General features: G+C 41.9%; 1 protein-coding gene across 1 annotated transcript in view; it reads right to left on the bottom strand.

Moving 5' to 3' along the window:
* Positions 1-572: 572 nt before the first annotated feature.
* The window catches only part of LOC116870347 (transmembrane protein 217-like), a 29,125-nt gene continuing 4,431 nt past the window's right edge, over positions 573-25,266 (bottom strand). The window contains exon 2 of the mRNA XM_032861953.1: positions 573-1,162. Coding sequence (XP_032717844.1) covers positions 573-1,162 — 590 coding nt within the window. The remainder of the gene's footprint in view (positions 1,163-25,266) is intronic.

The raw sequence follows: 25,266 nt of genomic DNA, 5'->3' as shown, positions 1-25,266 counted from the left end.
GACCAGGGGGACTCAGGACAGAAAAGGAAGAATGATTTTCACTATTTTTTATTCTTTTACTTATCTGGAATATAGCATAGAGGACATAGGGGGAAAGACATCGGCACAAAGCTACCCCAAGCCACCACAGGTATCCCTTATGCCCCAGCCGCCTGAGATACAGCTACAGATTGCCTGCCCCAGAGCTGAATTAGAGAGCTGTGGGTTGAAGGCGGAGGAAGACATACACCAAGGTAAAAGGATTGCCAGCCTGCAAGTCAGCTTCATTTCATTCCCTTGCTGTCTTTATTTTGACCTCTGAGGTGGTACAGACTGGAAAAGGAAGGAGGAACTCAAGGAGCACGTGATATAAAACAATGTCCTTTATTAAACACCCTCAATGAGCCGGTGGTCCCATTTCTGATTATAATGACATTTCTCTCCATGTCCCCCCCCCCCAAAAGGTGGCAGTAGGAGCTCTACAGCAAAACAGATCAGCAAAAGTGAAAGAGAGGGAGCTAGAACTACCATCAGAACCTGGGACTCCTGCCTGCGGGGGCGGGGGCAAGGGGGGGGAGAGACAAGGGCAAACATTATCTGCTATAGTGGCCCGTAAAGTTGATGATCTTTGATTTCCGTCGTAGGAACTCTCCATTGCCTGAAGAAATACGTCTGTTGTAGGAGATTATATTGCCCTGGCTTTGACCTTTATAGATAATGTGGGCATAGGAGATGACATAGAATATCCAGAAACAATGCATGAATATACGGGACAGCAAGCCAAACCAGCGCACGACCCTGACCTCTTCAATGACAGAGACATTGTTGGTAAAGATTTGAACTACAATGTTTACAATTTCATAGAAAATGATCCAGATAATATAGAACACTAAGCCCCGGTATATTTGGGCATAGACCGAGTATAGGAGGAAGCAGCTGATGATGATGGTCATAAAAGACAGGAAGAAGACAACATTGGAGGTCCAGCAGATAAGGAAGTACTCTACCAGGAAGGCTGCACTGTTGGTATGTGCCTGATGTTCAATGCAATCTTCGCTCTTTATGTACTTCTGTTCGAAGATGAGGTACATGTCGGTGGCCACGATGGTAAAGACCCCCGATAACACGGTACCCATCTTGGCAGTCATCCCAAACCAGTGCTGCTGTTTCATGCTGAGACCTCCTGTGAAGACAAACAGGATGCAGGACAGTTCCGGTTCCTGCCAATGTGGTTAGTGATCAGGATTTCTGCCTCCTGCCCCAAAATTCACCCTGGAAAACCCATAGAGAGAGATACGGAAACCAGGAAATAACAGCTCTGGGAAGACATCAGACTCTAAAATCACTTGGGACTGTGAGTGGGGAGGAGGGAGGATGCAGTCTGGGGCTGGGGGCAAGGAGCGGATAAATGAGAGAAGTGGTTCCCAACCTGGGCTACTTTTAGAATCACGGCAAGTACCCACACCCAGGCTCCACCCCAGATCGATGAGAACATTCTCTGAATTCGACCTAGAAATCGGTATTTTTCAAAACTTCCTAGTGATTTTCATAGGTAGCCAGGCTTGGAAAACCCGGAGTAGAAAAGGTGGTATAAATTATTCTCTGGGGTACCTCGGTGGCTCAGTGGGTTAAGCCTCTGCCTTCGGCTCAGGTCATGATATCAGGGTCCTGGGATCGAGTCCCGCATCGGGCTCTCTGCTGGGCGGGGAGCCTGCTTCCTCCTCTTTCTCTGCCTGCCTCTCTGCCTACTTGTGATCTCTCTCTGTCAAATAAATAAAATCTTTAAAATAAAAAATTATGCTCTGATCTTTCCTGGCATTCCTTAGGCAACTGGTGCTGTCCCCTGAGGGGGAAAATTGGCTGCACTGGCCAGATCATGACTGCAGGTGTCTCAAGAGAAAAATCAGCAGCACTATAGCCCTGCCAGTGTGAGGAGTTGATGAAAGCAGGTGGGCATCAGCTGGATTTCAGCAATCACTCATGCACTCCATATCAAAACTTAAAGAATACAAAGAAAGGTATACTTGAAGGGAAATTTACACCTCGAGGATGGAGTAGCCTAATAATACAAAAGAAAAAGCAATAATGAGCTGTGTGTACAGCTAAAAGACTTAAGGGGAAAAAAACAACACAACATTAGGAACAACCAAAAAATGGGAGAAAAAAATAGAGTGGAAATCATTGAAAATAGATTTCTGATTGGGTTATCGGGGCCAACCTGCTGCTTAAAACAACTAAAAATGCTGGATAAAATAGTTTTAAAATATTCTTTTAAAGATTTTATATATTTATTTGACAGAGATCACAAATAGGCAGAGAGGTAGGCAGAGAGAGGAAGGGAAGCAGGCTCCCTGCTGAGCAGAGAGCCCGATGTGGGGCTTGAGCCCAGGACCCTGGCTGGGATCATGACCTGAGCCGAACGCAGAGGCTTTAACCCACTGAGCCACTCAGGCACCCCTAAAATATCCTTAAAAGCACAGAAGAGCTGGTGAAGGAGGAGGTAGGAAGCCAATTTCGAGGAGACAGGGAGAGGTAAGCAAGCGTGGGAGTCAAGTTTGCTCTGAGGACATGTACCAATCTGAGCAAACTTTGCAGGTGAAGGATGAATGAAATCAAAGCTCAGGGCCCACTGAGGTGGGGAGTCATGAGAAAGCTTCCTTGTATTAGTCATGGCTACCCAAAGGGCTGTGGTGAAAGGTGAATCAGAAGTAAACCTGACCCACAGCTTTCTCTCAAGAGACTCCAAAAAAGAGAACTTAGTACAACACCGAACTTAAGGAGAGAAACTCTCCTCAGGACATTGAAACCGTAGCTAGCCTTTTTGTCCCTTTGTAGCCCAAATTATATGAAGTATTCAAAAAAGGTTATAAAGGACACCTGGGTGGCTCCACGTTGGTTAAGGGTCTGGCTCTTGGTTTCTGCTCAGGGTCATGGGATCCAGCCCCACTTGGGACCCCGTGCTCAGTGCTGAGTCTGCTGGTTCCTCTCCCTTCCCCTCCCCCTCTCAAATAAATAAGTAAATTAAAATCTGAAAAAAAAAAAAAGCCTTTAAGTTACAAATCTAGTTTAAATTAGGCCTGAACTGGCATTATCTCTAAGTTCCTGGCAGAAGCAAACTCAAATCATCTCTGGAGATGTGTCTTTGTGCTGGTCCTCTCAAAGGGAAACCTGCTTCTCCCCTCCCACTCCCCGGGATTGTGTTCCCTCTCTCACTGTGTCTCTCTCTGTCAAATAAATAAACAAAATCTTTAAAAAAAAAGATTTTTTTAAAAGAGATTTTATTTATTTATTTGACAGAGTGAGAGAGCACAAGTGGGGGAGCAGTAGAGGGAGAAGGAGAAGCAGGCTCCCCGCCTAGCAGGGACCCCAATGTGGGGCTCAGTCCCAGGACACTGGGATTATGACCCAAGCCAAGGGCAGATGCTTAACCATCTGAGCTATCCAGGCACCCCTACTTAGCATAGTTTTTTTTTTTTAAGGTTTCTCTATGTTGTAGCTTGTATTAGAATTCCCTTTGATCACATTTATATAAATAAAAGGTAATACTGAAAATATATGTGGAAACAGAAAACCATAGAAAATAACCTAGCAGATTTGAAAGAGAACCAGATAGAATTCTTAGAGATGAAAAACTTAAGACCTGAAATTAAAATTTTGGTGGGCATATTTGATAGCAGATTAGACACAGATGAAGTGATAATTAACCAGAAGATAGGTCAGGAGACATTATCTAGACTGTAGTACAGAACGACAAAAAGGTGGAAAATATGTATGAGAAGTTAAGAGATAGGAAGAATATAATAAGATGGTCTGATGAGAGAGAGAGAGGGAGAGAAAATGAGGGAGAGAGAGAAAGAGAAGAAGGAGGAGGAGGAAGGGGAGGAGAAGAGGAAGAAGTAGAAGCAGAAGAAGGAGGGGGAGGAGAGGGAGAAGGAAAAGAAAGAGGAGGAAGAAGAAGAGAAGGAAGGAGGAAGAGGAAGGGAAAAGAGAAGAATAGGATAGCATATTTGAAGAGATAACAGCTAAGTATGATATTGTGATTTATTATAAGAAATACATATTTGGGATGCCTGGGGTTCAGTCGGTTAAGCATCTGACTCTTGGACTCTTGGTTTGGGCTCAGGTCATGATCTCAGGGTTGTGAGATTGAGCCCCATGTCGGGCTCCATGCTCACTATGGATTCTGCTTAAGATTCTCTGTGCTCTACCCTCCCACAAAAATGATGAATAAATAAATCTTTTTTCTTAAGGATTTTATTTATTTATTTGACACAGAGAGAGATCACAAATAGGCAGAGAGGCAGGCAGAGAGAGAGGGGGAAGCTGGCTCCCTGCTGAGCAGAGAGCCCAATGCAGGGCTCCATCCCAGGACCCTGAGATCATGACCTAAGCCGAAAGCAGAGGCTTAACCCACTGAGCCACCCAGGTGCCCCAAAATAAATAAATCTTTAAAAAAAGGAAATATATATTTGGTCTTCATCCCCAAACCCTTCCTTGGCACTTCCTAAGTGTTGAGAATGATAAAGGTGTCTTTTGTTCTGTTAATGAGTCTGCTGCCTCTATCCCTGTCCCCTGCTTGGGCACATGCTCTCTCTCTGTCTCTCTCTCAAATAAAATCTTAAAAAAAAGAAAAGTAGTTGATAATCACGTAAGTCTTTTTTATTTGTGAAATGTTCTGAAAATGATACATTATTTCAACTAAGTACACCACTATAAGTGATTCTGATTCCTTCTTTGAATATTGACATTTTAAAAAACAGATTTATTTATTTATTTGAGAGAGAGAGAAGAGAAAGAGAGAACAAGCAGGGTGGGTGGAGGGGTAGAGGGAGAATGAAAAATCTCCACCAGACTCCCCACTGAGTGTGGTGCCTGACACAGGGCTTGATCTCATGACCCTGATATTATGACCTGAGCTGAAATCAAGAGTCACTGACTGAGCCACGCACACACCCCTACATTTTTTTTTTTTTTTAAGTAGGCTCCACACCCAGTGGGGCTTGAATTCATGACCCTGAGATCAAGGGTCATATGCTCTACTGACTGAGCCAACTAGGCACCTTGAATATTGACATTTTAAATGCTTTTAAATGAAAGATATCTCCACATTGATTTTTACATGAACTTATACACTAGAAAAATAAAACCATTATTAATATGACAAAATATTGTAAAAGAGTTTACTTTTATCCTTCCACTTCATTTTAACATCCTTTTTTAACTGATTAACATTTATAATGTTTAAAAATATTCTTCATTGTTTAGGCCCTGAACTAAACTTTTTTTTTTAAGATTTTATTTATTTATTTAACAGAGAGAGAGAGAGAGAGAGAGAGCGCGCACAAGCAGGGGGAACAGCAGGCAGAACAGGCAGAGGGAGAAGCCGGCTTCCCGCTAAACAAGGAGCCCGATGCAGGTCTCCATCCCAGGACCCCAGGATCATGACCTGAGCTGAATGCAGCCCCTTAACCAACTGAGCCACCCAGGCGTCCCTGAACTAAACTTTTAAACTTTTATCTTACTTGAGAGAGTCTTATTTGGCAACCTGTGGATCAGTCTCGTTTTTTCTGAGTGGTCTTTATGTAGGGTATCAGCGAGTACATTTCTGGGGGAGCACTGCCCTCCCAGGTTCACAGGATTGGGGGAGCAAGTTAATTAGTCACATTCTGAGCTATCAAGGGTATCCTGAAAATACAAGGGAAGAAACAGGTTTACAATTTGTAAGGGGAGACATCAAGGTTAAGAACAGCACATTTTCAAGTCAAATGGTCAAAGTTCAAATCTTGACTTTTCCGTTTACTGTATATTTATTCTCTCCAGGTCTCAACTTCCCCATCTTTTTTAAAAAAATTCATTATTATTATTATTTTTTTAGTAATCTCAGTACCCAACGTGGGGCTTGAACTCACAACCCAGCGATCAACAGTTATATGCTCTTCCAACTTAGCCAGCCAGGCATCCCCAGCTTCTTTAAATTGGTATATTTGTTACTTTTTTTTAAAACTAATTTTACTAGTTTGCATAAAAAAAACCTAACCTAACCTTTACTAGTTTGCATAAAAAAACCTTTGCATAAAAAACCCTAACACTTAATAGCCTAAGACAACCACTTATTATGCACATGAATTCTGTGGATGAACTTTGGACACAATGTGGGGTTAGCTTAACACTGTGTGTGATGAGGAATTTGGACAGGGGACATCCAGGATGACTTAACAGTACTAGCAAACTTGAGGGGTCCTCTTCTGAAGACTCATTTACTCACATGTCTGGTAATTGCTGTGGGCTGTCAGTTGGGGGACTGGGTTCCCCTCCCTGGGGTCTCTCCATGTGGGCTCATGTAGACTTGTTTTTTTTAAGATTTTATTTATTTATCAGAGAGAGAGAGAGAGAAAGAGGCCACAAGCAGGGGGAGCAGTAGAGGGAGAGGGAGAAGCAGGCTCTTCTCTGAGCAAGGAGGACCATGGAGGACTGGATCCCAGGACCCTAGGATCATGACCTTGAGCCCAAGGCAGATGCTTAACCAACTGAGCCACCCAGGTGTTCCTGTATCACCTTTTCTTAACTGAGCCTTTTAAATCCCACAGCATAGCTTCTACTGCACTTTATTCTTTGGAGTCACCAAGGCTGGCCTGTATTCAAAAGAAGTGGAATTAAAACCACATTGAGATACCACCTTACACCAGTCAGAATGGCAAAAATTGACAAGGCAGGAAACAACAAATGTTGGCGAGGATGTGGAAAAAAGGGAACCCTCTTACACTGTTGGTGGGAATGCGAGTGGTGTAGCCACTCTGGAAAACAGTGTAGAGGTTCCTCAAAAAGTTAAAAATAGAGCTAATCTATGACCCAGCAATTGCACTACTGGGCATTTACTCCACAGATAGAGATGCAATGAAAAGAAGGGCCATTTGTACCCCAATGTTCATAGCAGCAACGTCCACAATAGCCAAACTGTGGAAAGAGCCAAGATGCCCTTCAACAGATGAACAGATAAAGAAGATAGACTATCACTCAGTCATCAGAAAGGATGAATACCCAACTTTTGCACTGACATGGACAGAACTGGAGATTATACTAAGTGAAATAAGCCAAGCAGAGAAAGTCAGTTATTACATGATTTCACTTATCTGTGGAACATGAGGAATAGCATGAAGGACATTAGGAGAAGGATGGGAAAAATGAAGGGGGGAAACCAGAGGAGGAAATGAACCATGAGAGACTATGGACTTGGGGAAACAAATTGAAGGTTTTATTTATTTATTTTTATTTTAAAAAAGATTTTATTTATTTATTTGACACAGAGAGAGACAGTGAGAGAGGGAACACAAGCAGTGGGAGTGGGAAAGGGAGAAGCAGGCTTCCCACTGATCAGGGAGCCCGATATGGGGCTCGATTCTAGGACCCCAGGATCATGACCTGAGCCAAAGGCAGATGCTTAATGACTGAGCCACCCAAGTGCCCCAAATTGAAGGTTTTTAGAGGGGAGGGGATGGGGGGATGGGTTAGCCTGGTATTGGGTATTAAGGAGGGCACATATTGCATGGAGCACTGGGTTTATACACAAACAATGAATCATGAAACACACATCAAAAACTAATGATGTACTGTATGATGACTAACATAATAAAAAAAAAGATTCATGGAACTTAAAAAAAACGTGAACAATTAAAGAAAAAGAAAGAAGGGGAATTAGATTCTGCCTCTTGTGGGAGGAGTGTTAAAGAATTACCCAGGTATGGGGGATTCCAGTTATACCGGGGCTCTTAATACCAATTCTCAGATTTGCCAGGTTGCCCAGGGAAGAAAAAGTGATCATAACAAGGAAATATTCACCAGTGATCTAATATCCTTCACCTCTCCCCCATCCCCCCAACATTCCTCTTGAATGAAACTAAGGGCTCTGTGTGCTAAGCCTATCATCAAATCAAAGTCTTTATTGGTCCACTTCTCTCTGGTAGCCCCATGGAAATAACTGACAACATGAGACAAATCATTTGCAAAGCATGACTGCAAGTCTTGCAGAAAGAGGCGGGATCTTATGGAGCCATTAAAAAGGATATAGAAAAATTGCTCAAATCCCACAAAACTACTAGCGAATGGATGTGATAGAGTTAGACCAGTTATAACCACGAAAGAAAAAATCTATAAGCATGTAAGAGGTACTCCAATAGAGAATGGTTTGAGGATGAATACAACTGCTCTGTATTCATACACTGGTGTGTTAAGTGGTCATCAACATGAATGACCATAGCAACGCACAACAATATGAATGAATCTTAGCAATGTAACATTTAGCGGGAAAAGTACCAAGAGAAGATACAATCAGAAATAGCTATAAAAGGGCACCTGGGTGGCTCAGTTGGTTAGGCATCTGCCTTCTGCTCAGGTCATGATTCCGGGGTCCTGACAGTGCTCCCACTCTCCCTATCTCATAAATAAATAAAATTTTTAAAAAAGATTTTATTTATTTATTTGACAGACAGAGATCACAAGCAGGCAGAGAGGCAGGCAGAGAGAGAGGGGGAAGCAGGCTCCCTGCTGAGCAGAGAGCCCAATGCAGGGCCCGATCTCAGGACCCTGGGATCATGACCTGGGCCAAAGGCAGAGGCTTAACCCACTGAGCCACCCAGGCGCCCCAATAAATAAAATCTTAAACAACTTTAGGTATATATTATATACACATGCACACATACATTTAGGTATATATTATACACACATGCACACATACATATATACGATATATATAGGCGCAATAAAACTATAAAACTGTCTAAGGAAATATATAAGGAAAGCAGAGGAAGGACAGATTTAGGATTCTAGACGATGGTCACGTCAGGCCAGGGGAGGAAGCAAAATGGTTTGGGAAGACCAGGCAGTCAGATCCAAATTACTGACAAGATTCTAATTTTATTTTGGTTGGAAGATTTGAGGGTACTAATATTTATTTATTTGTTTATTTTTAAAATATTTTATTTATTTGACAGAGATCACAAGTAGGCAGAGAGGCAGGCAGAGAGGAGAAAGCAGGCTCCCCAGGACCCTGGGATCATGACCTGAGCCGAAGGCAGAGGCTTTAACCAACTCAGCCACCCAGGTGCCCCGAGGGTACTAATATTCAAAAAGTAAAAAAAAAGTCATGGCTGGACCAATGAAGAATACATCATGAACCAAGGATTATGATAAGTCTGTGATTATATGAGGAATGATAAAAAATACATAAAACAAGGATAATAACAGCATTTACCTCAAAGTTACTGTGGGGATTAAATGAATTAATGTATTTAAAATACTTAGAACAGTGTCTGGAACCTAGTAAGCTTCATAGTGTAAGTATTTTTGCTATCATTGTTTTTTGCTTTATGCCAAAGGGCAAATCCTTTTAACTATGGATATAAAACTAGTATTTATTAAGCAGTGTTGTAGCAGACACCATTAGCTTCATTCCCAATATCCATTTCCTTCTTTGCTAGTAGAAGTCTGTTTTTGTTTGGGATAGCAACGAACCTAGATACAGGCAAAATATCTGCTTTTCTAGATGCTTGCTTGTAAGGGACACAATTCTAGCAAACGACATAAAAGCAGAAATCCACTGGGGGGACTAAGAAAACTTGTGCTTTTCCTGATAAAAATGGGTAATGTGGCTGATACCATCTCTACCTACATCCTCCTCTTTCCTTTTCTTTTTATATTTCATTTTATTAAGTAATCTCTACACCCAACTTGGGGCTCAAACTCACGACCCCAAGATCAAGAGCTGTATGTTCTACCAACCAAGCCAGACAGGTGGCCCAATTTTCCTTTTTTTTTTTTTAACTTGAATATGGTGTAATGCCCAGAGTCTCTGCAGCTTTTTTGTTACTACAAGGCAACAGGAGTGAAGACAAAAGCAAGTTTGCTAGGCATATCAACACTGAAAGAAAGAATCTTTTTGCATTTTATTGCTTACCCCTAAAGTTGAGCATTCTTCTTAGTATTGATAAATGATTTTAAAATCTCTGTTTAAATAAGTCTAGGAATTTTTTTTTTTTTTTTTTGAAGTAGGCTCCATGCCCAGCATGGAGCTGGGGATGGAGCCCGATGTGGCGCTTGAACTCATGACCCTGAAATCAAGGTCTGAGCTGAAATCAAGAGTCAGAAACTTACCTGACCGAGCCACCCAGACTCCGCAAAAATCATTCTGATGAGTAGAAAATAAAAATTCAAAGTGATACGAAAGCTTTGAGGAATAATTTAATTCACAGTATCGTTCCCTCTAGTAGTACCTGAAATAACAGTACATCTTACAGTTGATGGGATTTTAGATTTACTCAGTGATGGTAAGAATTTTCTATTTTTGATTCCTCTCATTGTTGGACTTCTGATCCCAGCAGAAGACATTGTTACTAGCTCCTTTCAGCTGGATCTCTTGCATTATTGGATTGTGGGGAGGAAAATAACAGTGACAAGGAGCACCTTTATTTATTTATTATTATTTTTTAAAAGACTTTACCTATTTATTTGACAGACAGAGATCACAAGTAGGCAGAGACAGGCAGAGAGAAAGGAGGGGAAGCAGGCTCCCTGCCAAGCAGAGAACCCGATGCAGGACTCGATCCCAGGACCCTGAGATCATGACCTGAGCCGAAGGCAAAGGTTTTAACCCACTGAGCCACCCAGGCGCCCTTTCTCTGCTTGACTTATTTCACTTGGCATAATCTCCTCCAGTCCCACCCATGTTGATACAAAAGTTGGGTATTCATCCTTTCTGATGGAGGTGTAATATCCCATTGTATATATGAACCACATATTCTTTATCCATTCGTCTGTTGAAGGGCATCTTGGCTCTTTCCACAGTCTGGTGACTGTGGCCATTGCTGCTATGAACATTGGGGTACATATGGCCCTTCTTTTCACTACATCTGTATCTTTGGGGTAAATACCCAGTAGTGCAATTGCAGGGTTATAAGGTAGCTCTATTTTTAATTTCTTAAGGAATCTTCACACTGTTTTCCAAAGTGGCTGCACCAACTTGCATTCCCACCAACAGTGTAAGAGGGTTCCCCTTTCTCCACATCCTCTCCAACACTTGTTTACTGTCTTGTTAATTTTTTCAGCTGCATTCAATCTGTCAGACACTTGAACCCCGGAGGGAATTATGGGGAAGGGGCTCCACAAGGGTATAAATAGCAGGAGGCAGGGATTATTTTTTAAAATTTAATTTAGTTTAATTTAAATTAAATTAACGTAATGTGTATTATTAATTTCAGAGGTAGAGTTCAGTGATTCATCAGTTGTATAGAACACCCAGTGCTCATTACAGTATGTGCCCTCCTTAATGCCCATCACCCAGTTACCCCATCCACCCACCCACCTGCTTTGTTCCCTATAGTCGAGAGTCTACTGTGGTTTGTCTCCCTCTCTGATTTCCTCTTGTTTTATTTATCACTCCCTTCCCCTGTGATCCTCTGTTTTGTTTCTTAAATTCCACATATGAATGAAGTCATATGATAATTGTCTTTCTCTGATTGACTTATTTTGCTTAGCATAATTCCCTCTAGTTCCATCCACGTTGTTGCAAATGGTAAGATTTCGATTTTTTGATGGCTGAGTAATATTTCATTAAATAAATATATATATCAATCACATCTTCTTTATCCATTTATCTGTTGATGGAGATCTGGGCTCTTTCCATAGTTTGGCTATTGTGGACATTGCTGCTATAAACATTGGGGTACAGGTGCCCCTTCGGATCACTATGTTTGTATTCTTTGGGTAAATACCTAGTATTGTAATTGCTGGGTTATAAGGTAGCTCTATTTTTAACTTTATGAGGACCCTCCACACTGTTTTCCAGAGTGGCTCTACCAGCTTGTACCAGCAGTGTAAGAGGGTTCCCCTTTTTCTGCATCCTTGTCAACATTTGTTGTTTCCTGACTTGTTAATTTTAGCCATTCTGACTAGTGTGAGGTGATATCTCATTGTGGTTTTAATTTGTATTTCCCTGATGCCAACTGATGTTGAACATTTTTTCATGTGTCTGTTGACCATTGATGTGTCTTCTTTGGAGAAATGTCTGTTCATGTCTTCTGCCCATTTCTTGATTGGATCATTTGTTGAGTTTGGTAAGTTCTTTGTAGATTTTGGATACTAGCCTTTTATCTGATAAGACATTTGCAAATACCTTCTCCTATTCCTTTGGCTGTCTTTTGGTTTTGTTGACTGTTTCCTTTGCTCTGCAAAAGCTTTTTATCCTGATGAAGTCCCAATAGTTCATTTTTGCCTTTGTTTCCCTGGCCTTTGGAGACGTGTCTAGCAAGAAGTTGCTGCAGCCGAGGTCACAGATGTTGCTGCCTTGGTTCTCCTCCAGGGTTTTGATAGATTCCTGTCTCACATTTAGGTCTTTCATCTATTTTGAGTCTATTTTTGTGTATGACATGAGAAGATGGTTCGGTTTCATTCTTCTACATGTGGCTGTCCAATTTTCCCAATACTCTTTGTTGAAGAGACCGTCTTTTCTTCCACTGGATATTCTTTCATGCTCTGTTGAAGATTAGTTGACCATAAAGTTGAGGGTCCACTTCTGGGTTCTCCATTCTATTCCATTGATCTATGTGTCTGCTTTTGTGCCAGTACCATAATGTCTTAATAATTACAACTTTGTAATAGAGCTTGAGGTCTAGAATTGTGATGCCACCAGCTTTGGTTTTCTTTTTCAACATTCCTCTGGCTATTTGGGGTCTTTTCTGGTTCCATACTCATTTTAGGATTATTTGTTTCAGTTCTGTGAAAAATGATGATGGTATTTTGATAGAGATTACATTGAATGTGTAGATTGCTCTGGGTAACATAGACATCTTAACAATATTTTTTCATTTCTTTGTGTCTTCCTCAATTTCTTTCCTAAGTGTTCTATAGTTTTTAGGGTACAGATCCTTTACCTCTTTGGTTAGGTTTATTCCTAGGTATTTTATTGTTTTTGGTACAATTGTAAATGGGATTGAGTCCTTAATTTCTTTTCTTCTGTCTCATTGTTAGTGTATAGAAATGCAACTGATTTCTGTGCATTGATTTTATATCCTGCCGTGTTGCTGAATTCCTGTATGTGTTCTAGCAATTTTTGTGTGGAATCTTTCGGGTTTTACACAAAGAATATCATGTCATCTGTGAAAAGTAAGAGTTTGACAACTTCTTTACTGATTTCGATGAGGAAGCAGGGATTACTGAGGGCCAACTTGGAGTGCCTGCCACAACCGTGTATGTGTATGTGTTTGAAAAGCATAAAGTTAAAACAAGACAGTAAACAATTACAAAAACACTAGATATAAACAAAATACCAAATGATTATTACTAACTCACTCTTCCACCAAAAATACATATGCATACTTGTTTTAGGACATATTTGCCATCATTTGGTGTTATTATTATTTTTTATAGTTTTATTTATTTAGATAATCTCTAAACCCAACATGGGGCTTGAAATCATGACCCTGAGATCGAGTCACACACTCTACTGAGTGAGCTGCCAGGTGCCCCATAATTTGGTATTATTATTTATTATTTTTTTAATTTTTAATTTTTTGTTATTATTATTTAAATTTTTAACTTATTCTTTCCATTCAATCTATATAGTAGATATTATAGTAGGTGAAAATTCCTATTTAAAATTTTTTACTCTTCAGGTTGAATATTGTAAAAGTATTCATTAAGCATTTTTATTACTTTTTACAAGTTATTTATGTCCTTTACCTAATACTTTCATGTACTAAGAAGCTGTTTTTAAAAATTTGTATGAATTCTTTTTTTTTAAAGATTTTATTTATTTATTTGACAGAGATCACAATTAGGCAGAGAGGCAGGCAGAGAGAGGAGGAAGCAGGCTCCCTGCTGAGCAGAAAGCCCAATGCGGGGCTCAATCCCAGGACCTTGAGATCATGACCAGAGCCGAAGACAGAGGCTTTAACCCACTGAGCCACCCAGGAGCTCTGTATGAATTCTTTATATAATAAAGGTATTACTCTTTGTTAAAAAAGAAAATACAGAGGTGGCCATGTAGGTGGTGGGTGGCTGTTGAGACCCAGCAATCTCCAGTGGTGAAGCTGCGGGAGGGGAGTAGGACCTCAAGATGCATGTCTGGTTATCGTATCTGGGGAGGAATGAGGCCTCAAGAACTAAGAACTCCCCCCTTTAGCAAATTTGAGTCAGGCTCCTGAGTCCTCTTTCTCTGTCATTGTTAAGATTTTATTTGTTTTGTTATTTATTTTAGAGAGAAAGAGAGAGGGAAGCAGGAGGAGGAAAGTGGGAGAGAGGGAGAGAGAATCTCAAGAAGACTCCACGCGTGCCAAGTGCAGAGCCCAACTCAGGACTCACTCATGACCCTGAGATCATGACCTGAACTGAAACCAAGAATGAGACACTCAACCAACAGAGCCACTCAGGCTCCCCTTCCTGAGTCCTCTTTTTAACTAGGCCCTGACCTTAGCCTCTGTCCTTGACCTGCTAGGTCCAGTTTTAGCAAGAATATTGCTAAGTGAGTTGAGTAAGAATTCTCCATCCTTGGTATCTGATCAGAATACCCCTAGCCTTGATTTTGCCTTGGTAATTTTCCATCCACTGACCCCCACCCTGCTACTTAGCTCTAAGTCTCTACTGGCCCTTGTTATAGTTAGAGTTGGGCTCCATCTCTCTCTCCTACTACAAAACCTCCACTGCAAGTGGTCCCTCTTGAATGAAGTCATCCTTACAGTCTTTCATAAGTGTTGTGAAAACTTTTCTCAACACTTCAATGAAGTAGTCTATGTCTCACGTGGGACTAGGATCAGGAGATGGGGGGCTTCAAGGCTCCATTCTGCGGGCTTGCATGAGGTGCCTCTCAGCACCCCTCACAATGGCCACCAGTAAGAGGCTGGCCCCTATTTCTCGCACCAGGTTTTACACTTGGAATCTGAGGCATCCCTGAGAGCCAGAGGAGCCCCAGTGATATAGATTGGATTTTCTTCTAGCCTGGCAGTATCAGGCCAATTTAATTAGATTTAAAAAAAATGAAAATGGATGCTTTGTATATATGTGAACTGGAGTTCCTAGAGACACAGCTATATATTCTTGTAAAAAAAAACTATCAATTTTTTAAAAAGCTATGGAGATAATTTATGATCTCTTCTCATTCCCTTTTCCATGGCTTTATAAACACAGAATTAATTTGTACCATGATTGAACACTCCCATGTAAGAAGCAGCTTTATTATTTTATTTTTTTTAAATAATATAAAATCTGGGGCACCTGGGTGGCTCAGTGGGTTAAGCCTCTGCCTTCAGCTCAGGTCGTGATCCCGGGGTCCTGGGATGGAGCCCCACATTGGGTTCTCTGCTCCGTGGGGGACCTGCTTCCCCCTCCCCCTCTGCCTGCCTCTCTGCCTACTTGTGATCTCTCTCTCTCTTTGTCAAATAAATAAATAAAATCTTTTTAAAAAAATAATATAAAATCAGACTCAGCCCTCTTCCTCAAGGTGTTAGGGAAAAATTCTATCTCAATCAGGTTTTCGTTTTTGTTTTTTTTTCCCCCACTCCCTCCTCCCTGTTCCCTGCTGGACTCACATAGAACTAGCTCTCAATTTCACCCAAACCTGGAATCTCAGGGGAGGGCTCTGGACTTCAGGCTGGTATGGTTACGGTGGGAGGCTTGATGTTCAAGCCTCAGTGGTCCCACTGCTCATAGCCCTGAAGGCTTCGGCTTAGAGCTTAGTCCCCAGCCCATGGACCACACAGCTAACCCATCAGACATCCCAGGGTCTGGGAGGGAGTCAAACCAAGGCCCCATGGTGGGCAGAACCAGATACCTCCCCATCCTCCCAAGGGTAGGGAAATCCCACTGGGTCCCTTCTTCCTCAACTTTTCAAACTGACATCCACTATCCACCCTCATAATCCAGGTCTCTGCCTTTGAGAGCCTAGAGCTTCCAAAACACAAGTCTTTCAACACTCCAATGGAGAAAGAGATGGGCAGCCGTCTTAAACCTACAAAGAGAAAATGCCTGTGTCATACCTCAGTGGTGAAGCAGCCAGCAAGCAAGGAAACCAGCCCCAACTCTACATGAGGTAATGCTGACAAATCACACTGCCACATACAAAGTCCTCACTGTCTGACTCCCATCCAACTTCCCAGGGGCATCTCTGAGCATCTCTTCTCATATTTAATTCACTCACTTCCTCAAATATCTTTATCCACCTGGCTCATCCCCTCTCATCTCTTAAGGTCATTTGAATCCTTAAAAAGTTATCAGGCTGTAGGTTCTCTTAGCCTTTCTTTTATGGTCATAAGCCGACTGCTGTGGTGCCTTGCAACAGTAACCCAACCAGGACTGCGCCAGTAAGCTGTCTTTTATGTTTGTCTGTTTCACAGGAAGGAAAGCATTTCCCAGAACCTCCTAGAAGCCTGCCCTTTATAGCTCACTGGTCAGAACTGGGTCACACAGCCACCCATATTTGCCAGGGAGGCTGGGGAAGCCACTTCCTGGCAAAACTGAGTAGAATTCCCATAACTGGTTTAGCCATACCGTGATTGAAGCCCAGACTGAGAACACAGTTGCCCCACCCCTCCAAAACATCAGTCCCCTTAGCAAGGAGAAGGAAGGAAATGGCTAATAAAGTCTCCCATAGAGATCTTGCTCCATTAATTACCTTTCTTCTCCACCGACATGGCAGGAAACACTGCTATCTATTTGCCCCTTCCACAGAAGCAGAATTTTTAGGTATGCACATGGTTGGCCAAAATAAGTTTGCTTTTCCCAGCAGCTGAGTGTGGTCACATGACCAATTCCTAAGAATGAGTTGAAAGGGGAAGAAATTAATATATTTTTTTAAGATTTTTTTTTTAAGTAATCGCTATACCCGACATGAGGCTTGACTCACAACCCTGATATCAAGAGTCACATGCTCCACGGACTGAGCCAGACACGTGCCCCAAAAAGGGGAAGAAATGAGTATAAGCACCAGATAGTAAGGAGAAAGTCATGTTTTCCCTTTCCCTCTTCCCAGTGGTTGGAACGTCGATGCGGTTGGGAGTCATCTTGGACTCCCTGGGCAAGGACATAGTGGAGCAGAGAGAGAAGGAGCCTGGCCTCTGAAGATTTCACAGAACACAGCTACCACACTAGCTCAGTCTTTTATGTGAGAGAGAAAAACTGTAAACTTCTCCAATGTTTAAAGCACAGTTATTTTGAAGGCATACTTACGTCCTGATAAATACAACTGCCTCCAATCCCCTGCCTGAAAGCATGTTAAAATCTCTCCTACCTCAATCTCTCCCTTGACCCTATGTTCTTAATTTACATTCTGTGTTAGAGAAAGCAACAGACAGACACCAACTGTCGCCTGATTTAAGCAGAAAAGGCATAGCTCACAGATTGTGGAGCGGGCTGGTTATCTATTGCCACAATAATGCCACGCAAACAACCACAGAACGCCAGTGGCTTGTTAACAATGAACAGTACTTAGTTCAAAAGTCCATGGGGTTTGGCTTATCCGGGGCTGGGCTGAGCTGGGCTCTCTCAGCTGAACTAACTGAAGTGTCTGGGGTCAACTGGTGGTTGGCTGGACAGTTCTGTTGATTTTGGCCGAGCTCATTCTCATGTCTCAGGCTCAACTGGTTGTTGGCTCATCTAGGATGGCCTCAGCTGGGATAGCTCAGGAAGACTCGGCCAAATGCCACGTGTCTCTCAGCATCCAACAGGCTGGCCTAGACCTATTCTAATGGCAATGCTGGGGACAATAGTGACAGTGCTACAGAATGAATGTTTTTAGCCCCCCCAGAATTCACAGGTTGAAGACTGAATGCCCAAGGTGATGGTATTAAAAGGGGGGTCCTTGGGAAGTGATTAAGTCATGAGGGTGGAGCCCTCATGAAGAAAGGAAAGCGGTCCCAGGGCAATTCTCCCTTCCTTCACCACATAAGGACACAGCAAGATGTTGGCAGGCTGCAACCTGGAAGAGGGCCTTTACCAGACCCAACAATGCTGGCAGCCTGATCTTGGACTTCCAGCCTCCAGAACTGAGAGAAATAAATTTGTTGTCTATAAGCCCCCTGTGATTTACAACCACTAGCACCTATTTTTCTCACTCATGCTTTAGGCTGCATGTTGGCGGGTTTAGTTCCAGGCTTCAGTTTGGGTTTTTGTCTGCTACACATGTCTCTTATCCTCCTTGGACCAGCAGCTCTCAGGTCTGCTAGGATGGTGAATGGTAGGAGTGCAGCAGGAGGCATACTGTCAGTTTTGCTCACATTCCTTTGGCCAGAAGTCTAGCAGGGAACTATGCTCCATCTACTGTCATGCACTGCAAGGTCACATAACAAGAGGGAGTAAAGAACTGATAACCGTAGTCCAGTTTACCACAACTCTTCACGTGGTTCTGTCCCCCTGAGCCATCTGGGTCCGTAAGAGCTCTACAAATGCCAAATCAAATAGAGAGTTTTCAGAGGATGGGGAGCAGGCACGGTACCTGGTCATGCAGTGTATTTTAGGGCATGGTTAGGAGTGTGGATTTCATTCTAAGTGTAGTGAAAGCCATTTAATGGTTGGATAGGTGACGATGTGGCCTTTCTACCATGCAAATCTGGTCATGCCATGCCCCTACTTGAACTTTCAGTGAATGTCACATTATTTTAGGAAAAGGTCCTGTAGCTCTCACAGGGCATTAGAAGTCCACTGTGATAGGTAGGCTCTTGCTCCAATGTCTACTATCACTGCACCCCATTCTTCGCACTCTTTATAACAATAAAGCACAAGGTAGTGCTACATAGGTTTCATTTCAGTTTGGACTCTCCCAGGAGTGATCCTGAGACAAGGACTTGGGAGCAAGTAGTTGATTTGGGAGGTGATGGAAACATCAATGGAGAAGAGGTAGGAAACAATACAGGGAAGGAAGATAGCCCATTAAGGGAGAGCTATTAAGCTAACTACAGGAGTTTAATCCTATTAAGAAACTGGGGAACACATGCTTCAGAATTATCCCATCTGAGGGATGAAGGAGCTGGGGAATTAATACACCCACACCTGAGAGTTGGTTGAGGGCTACTCCCAGGAAGAGTTAACTCCCAGGCACTAATAGTACACCATGAGTATGAGCAGTATGTTTTTTTTGTTTTGTTTTGTTTTATAGTTTTTGGGAGCTGAAAGGAGAGACTTTGGGCAAAGAGAGCATATATAGAGAGGTTGAGGGATATGGGTGAGGCATCAACAGTGTTTCCTATGTGATTTCCCAAATGCATCTTCTCTTGTAGACTCCCTTAGGTCCGTAAATGTTTCATCCTGCCTAGGATGCTTTTCCCTCCCTCTCTACCTGCTAAACTCCTACTCTTCCTTTAAGACCTTTCCCATATCCCTAAACAAAGAGGACCACATTCCACCTTATTTTCTTAGGACTTTAGCGCACACCTATATTTTTATCATTTATCAGACTGCTTAACTTAGAAGCCTGACTCTCCTGCTAGATAATACATTTGTTGAGGGTGGGAGCTGTATTTTATAGTGTTTTTTTTTTTGAGGTTTTATTTATTTATTTGACAGAGAGAGAGACAGTGAGAGAGGGAACACAAGAGGGGGAGTGGGAGAGGGAGAGAGCAGGCTTCCCTCTGAGCAGGGAGCCTAATGCAGGGCTCTACCCCAGGACCCTGGGATCATGACCTGAGCTGAAGGCAGATGCTTAGCGAATGAGCCACCCAGGCACCCCCACAGTTCTTAATATAGTTTGGTGCCTGGAATATAGTAGATGCCCAATAAAAGCTAGCTGGATGGAATGATTAATTTCTATCTATAGACAGCGTCTGGCAAGGAACTGGTGGAGTGCTACATTGAACCGTGACCAACCTGAGCTTAAATAACCATTTTTGTGCTCCTTTATCATCTCCATGACATTACCCTTCCTTCATTCACCTAATATGCTCCTCTTCTCTCTCCCTATCCTGACATCAAAATCTGCTCCTTAATACTTCTTTTATAATGAAGGAGGATAAAACCAGGAGATAGGAAACCTGAGTTCCTGTTCTTCTTTGGTGTTGACTGATTTGGATGTCCTTGGGCAAGTTTCTTCCTCTGAGCTTCAGACTTCTCATTTGTAAAGTGATCTTGAATGTCCTTGCCACCTATGAAGGGGCTCTGTAAGAATATCTCTAGAAGGATGACATACAAGGAACTGTCAAGAGTGAGTGCTGCTGGGAAGGATGAATGGGCGCCTAAGGGTCAAAGATATGAGAGAGACCAACTCTCTCTTGATATCCTACGTTAGGTTCCTAGGACCGTTGCAACAAGGTATCACAAATTTGGGGTCATAAAACAATACAAGTTTTTCTCTTAAAGTTCTGGAGGCTGGAAGAGCAAAATTAAAGGGTTGGCAGGCCCATGCCCTCTCTGAAGATTCCAGGAGGAATCCTTCCTTGCCTCTTCTGGGTCCTGGCTGACTTCAACCTCTACTACCATCGTCATGTCACTTCCCCCTCTTCTGTCCATGTCTTCTCTCTTGTCAGGGGTTTAGGACATTGGTCATTGGATTTAGGACCCAACCAAGTAGAGGATGATGATCTCATCTCAAAATTATTGACTTTCTTATTTCCACAAAGACCCCTTTTCCAAACAAGATAACATTCACAGGTTTCAGGGATTTGGGTGTGGACATATATTTCAGAGGCCACCATTCAATCTACAACACACCTATCCGCATGTTTTGAATTTGCAACATGTACAAATTGAAGAAAAGAAAGAAGGAAAGAAAAAAGGCAGGAAGGAAACAAGGAAGGACCCCACTGACAGAATCATAGGAGATTTTTTTTCTAGGGTTCCTAATAGTTCAAATGAAGGTGGGCCACTCCTGTTATTGATCATAAGCCCACTAATTCCCAAGTCCATGATTTCTTTTCAGGAACTTGCCATTATTCCAATCAGCAAAACATTTGCTTTCAATACAAATTTCAACCCAAGAGAGTGGGGAGAAAAAGGAAAGAAGAAAAGAAAAGAAGAGGATTGATGTGACTGAACAGATATTATGTGACTGAACAGAAAAATGAAATAAGACAGGAAAAGAAGAAAGATTTATGTGACTGAACAGATTGCTATTTTTCTGCTTCCTGTTCAACCCAATTTTGAAGGGTTTGGCTTTGAACTATCTTTCTCCCCCCAGTTTTTATTTACTTTTGAAACCATGTCATAGGAAATGAAAATGGAAGTTTTACCTGAACAGGTAGAAATATAAAGTAGGACAACCACTATGAAACACAATGAAAAATTATTCTGCAAAACTGAACATATGCACGTACTCCGGACCAGCACTTCCAATCCAATATTGATATCCTAGAGAAACCCTTCCACTTGTCCACTTATTCAGGAGACATGGATAAGAGTGTTCATAGCAGCGGAGTTCACAGGAGCACAAAATATGAAGCAACTGAATGCTGATCAGTAGTAGTAGAGTTAAACTGTGTCATTTATAAAATGGAATATTATACAGCAGTGAAAATGAGTGAGTGCTTGCTACACTCCCCAACATGAATGACAGCTCAAAACCCAGGGTACCTGGGTGACCCAATCGTTAAGCGTCTGCCTTCAGCTCAGGTCATGATCTCAGGGTCCTGGGATCAAGCCCTGCAACAGGCTCCCTGCTCAGAGGGAAGCCTGCTTCTCCCTCTCCCTCTGCCCCTGCTTATGTTCCCTCTCATGCTGTCTCTCTCTCTGTCAAATAAATAAATAAAATCTTAAAATCAATCAATCAATCTCAGAACCTTATTGCTGTCCAATAGCAGCAAGCAACAAAATAGATATAATACCATTATGATAATATATTAAGTTTACAAACATAAGTGGAAAACTATAAAGAAAACAAGAGGACAGTACAAAATACCTTTTTCTTAAAGATTTATTTATTTATTTTAGAGAGCATGTGAGCAGGGGCAGGGGCAGGGGCAGATGGAGAGGGGGAAAGCAGACTCCCCGCTGGGCCTGGAGCCTGAGCAGAAGCTTGATCACAGGACCCTGAGGTCATGACCTGAGCCAAAATCAAGAGTCCAATGCTCAAAGTGACTGAGCCATCCAGGCACCCTGAGGTCAATACAAAATTCTGCAAAGTGGTTGTATCTGGAGTGTGGGGAATGCCCTCCTACACACACACAGCAAGAGGCTTTTAAGGTACTGCCGATGTCCTATTGCATAGTGTGGGGAGTGGGTCCAGGAGTGCAAATGTTATTATTCATTGAACTGTACATATTAGTTTTACACATTCTCTTGTGTATACGCTATATTTAACATCCCATGAGAAAGACCTACCATAGGTGAGGATAAGAAGCCATGAAAACTCTACTCAGTCCTCTAGGTTGAATATAAATTGGAAAAACCATTTTGGAGAGCATTTTGCAATGTACAGTAAAGTGGACATTGTACATATTCTGTGATCTAGCAAGTGCCTCTCCCAAGTATTTCATAGAGACCTAAAAGCAATAGTTTTCAAACTTTCTGACAATCACCTGTCATTAGGAAATACATTTGAGGGGTGCCTGGGTGGCTCAGTGGGTTGGGCCTCTGCCTTTGGCTCAGGTCATGATTTCAGGGTCCTGGGATTGAGCCCTGCATCAGGCTCTCTGCTCTGCGGGGAGCCTGCTTCCCCCACTCTCTCTGCCTGCCTCTCTGCCTACTTGTGATCTCTCTCTCTGTGTCAAATAAATAAATAAAATTAAAAAAAAATAAATACATTTGACATTACAATCAAGCACACACACATGCACACAAACACACATCCGTGTTAAGTGTGTATAAAGTTGAAACAAAAATTTTTCCAAACACTGCCTATCCTTATGCCATGCAGCACACTCTGATCTTTTCTAATCCCACCTATTGTTTTCAAAAATTGAGATATAACTGACATATAACATTGTGTAAGTTTAAGGTATAACTGTTCTTGTCTATTCTATTTCATTAAAGGTCCCAACTTGCAAATTCATTTTAACTCACTAACAGTTCACAGACTAATTTGAAAAATACCTCACTAGAGAGAATTTTGCACATGGTAAAATAATGTTAACTGAGACTGTTCAAAATTTAAAAAAATTGGGGACAACAATTGAGGAATATTCATAGAATGGAACTCAATATTACAGCTCAGATAAATAAACTGGAGCTCCATTTATCAACAGAATACTGAGTGATAAAAGCTAGCAGCTGAGGCTTATGTACGGTGTGGTACTATTTATAAAATTTCAAAACGTGAAAAACATGCTTATAGATAGCCACATATACAGTAAAAATTTGCAACATATATAGAAAGCTGAACACAGAACTCAGGATTGTGGTTTCTTTTTTTTTTTTTTAAGATTTTATTTACTCATTTGATAGAGAGAGGAAGAGCACAAGCAGGGTGAAGGGCAGAAGAAGAAGCAGACTTCCCACCAAGCAGGGAGCCTGATGTGGACTCAATCCCAGGACTCCAGCCTCAAGACCTGAGCCAAAGGCAGATGCCCAACCAACTGAGTCACCCAGGTACCCCAGGATTGTGGTTTCTACTGGAAGAGAAGGGAGAGAGGGAAGGGAACAGGATCAAGGAAGGACAAAAAGGGGACTTAAATTTTATTGTAGAGGTGTTTTTTTTTAACCTTGCTCTTATATGTTATTTATTCTTTCTTTATTTTTTTTTAAAAGATTTATCTGTTTCTCCAAAAGAGAGAGAGAGAGAGTGCAAGTGTGGGGGAGGGATAGAGGGAGAGAAACCCAAGCAGACTCCCTGCTGAGCACAGGGCCCTACATGGGGCTTGAGTCGGGGCTCCATGGGAGAGCTTGATCCTACAACCCTGAGACCATGACCTGAGCTGAAATTATGAGCTCAATGCTCAACCAACTGAGCTACCCAAGCACCCCTATTCTTTATTCTTTGTTGTAGGAGTTGGCAAACTACCACCCATGAGCCAAATCTGGCAGGCTTTTTTTGTATGGCCTGTGAGCTAAGAATGGTTTTTACATTTTTAAATTGTTGGGGAAAAATTGAAAGAATAATATTTCATGTTGTGAAAATTACATAATGTTCAAATTTTTGCATCCACAAATAAAGTTTTGTGGGAACACATCTACAACTATTTTATTCTCATATTGTCTGTGCCTGTTTTCATGCTACAGGGCAGAGTTGAGAAGTTGCAATAGAGATTGCATGGCCAGAAAAGCCAAAAATATGTACAGCCTGGCCCTTCATAGAAAAAGTTTATCTACCTCTAGCTAAGTATGCAACATACTTTTCTTCTTAAGATTTTATTTATTCATTCAGAGAGAGAGCATGAGTGGGGAAAGGGGTGAAGGGAGAGGGAGAGACTCTCAAACAGTCTTTGTGGCACACAGAAGCTGACCCAGGGCTGGATCTCATGATCCCCAAGATCATGACCTGAGCCGAAAATAAGGGTCAGACTGACTGACTGAGCCACCCAGGTGCCCCATCGACAAATATTTCAAAACAATGAAAGATGTGGTAGCATTAAAGAAAAATTCTGGAAATAAAAGGACGTATATTTCCACTACCTACCAAAATTTCCTTACCTTCCTCATGTTTTCTTCAGTCTTTGACAAAAACCCATCTTTTCTGGTTGAAACTAGGCAAAGACATTCTTGTATTCTGCTTTTTCCCTGCTGTACATCATTTCATAAACCTTTCTGATGTGCTATGAGGTGTTCAAACTTGCACGACTTAATGACATCGCATGGTTCAGGTTTGTAAACTACACATCCTACTTTAAGTACCATGTCATATTTAAACCTTTGCATTCTTTTCATTACCACCCCCCTTCATTATTGGTCACAAGGCAAAGAACATCTTTGTACACAGAGATTTTCCCCCCTCCTTCTGGCTTTCTTAGAACAAATTCCTAGGAATGAAATTCTTAATCTTCCCTCCATCCCTCAAACTGTACCCATTCTTCCTCTCTTTACTCAATAACCTCTTGTTTCTTCAGTCTTTTGCTTATCCCTTTGCCTTCTCTAATTTAACTGATCTCTTTCATTTCGCTCTTTCTAGAGGTTGTCTAGGTATCAAGAAAGCTCTGTTGCCTTTAGTTCCCAGATTGACCTCACCATCCCTTTGGTCACCCAACATAACATTCCATGGTGCACTGGAGAGTTTCTTCTTTTTTTTTTCTTTTTTAAGATTTTTGTTTATTTGAGAGAGAGTACAAGTGGAGGGGAGGGGCAGAGGGAAAGGGACAAGCGACTCTCCACTGAGCAGGGAACCCAATATGGGGCTCAGTCCTGGGACCCCCTGATCATGATCTGAGCCAAAAGCAGAATGCTTAACGAACT

Source organism: Lontra canadensis, unplaced genomic scaffold (genome assembly GCF_010015895.1).
Source record: "Lontra canadensis isolate GAN:19392208 unplaced genomic scaffold, GSC_riverotter_1.0 scaffold23, whole genome shotgun sequence".
Taxonomy (NCBI): domain Eukaryota; kingdom Metazoa; phylum Chordata; class Mammalia; order Carnivora; family Mustelidae; genus Lontra; species Lontra canadensis.
Note: the sequence above shows the minus strand (reverse complement) of the source record. Positions and strands in the feature narration are given on the sequence as shown.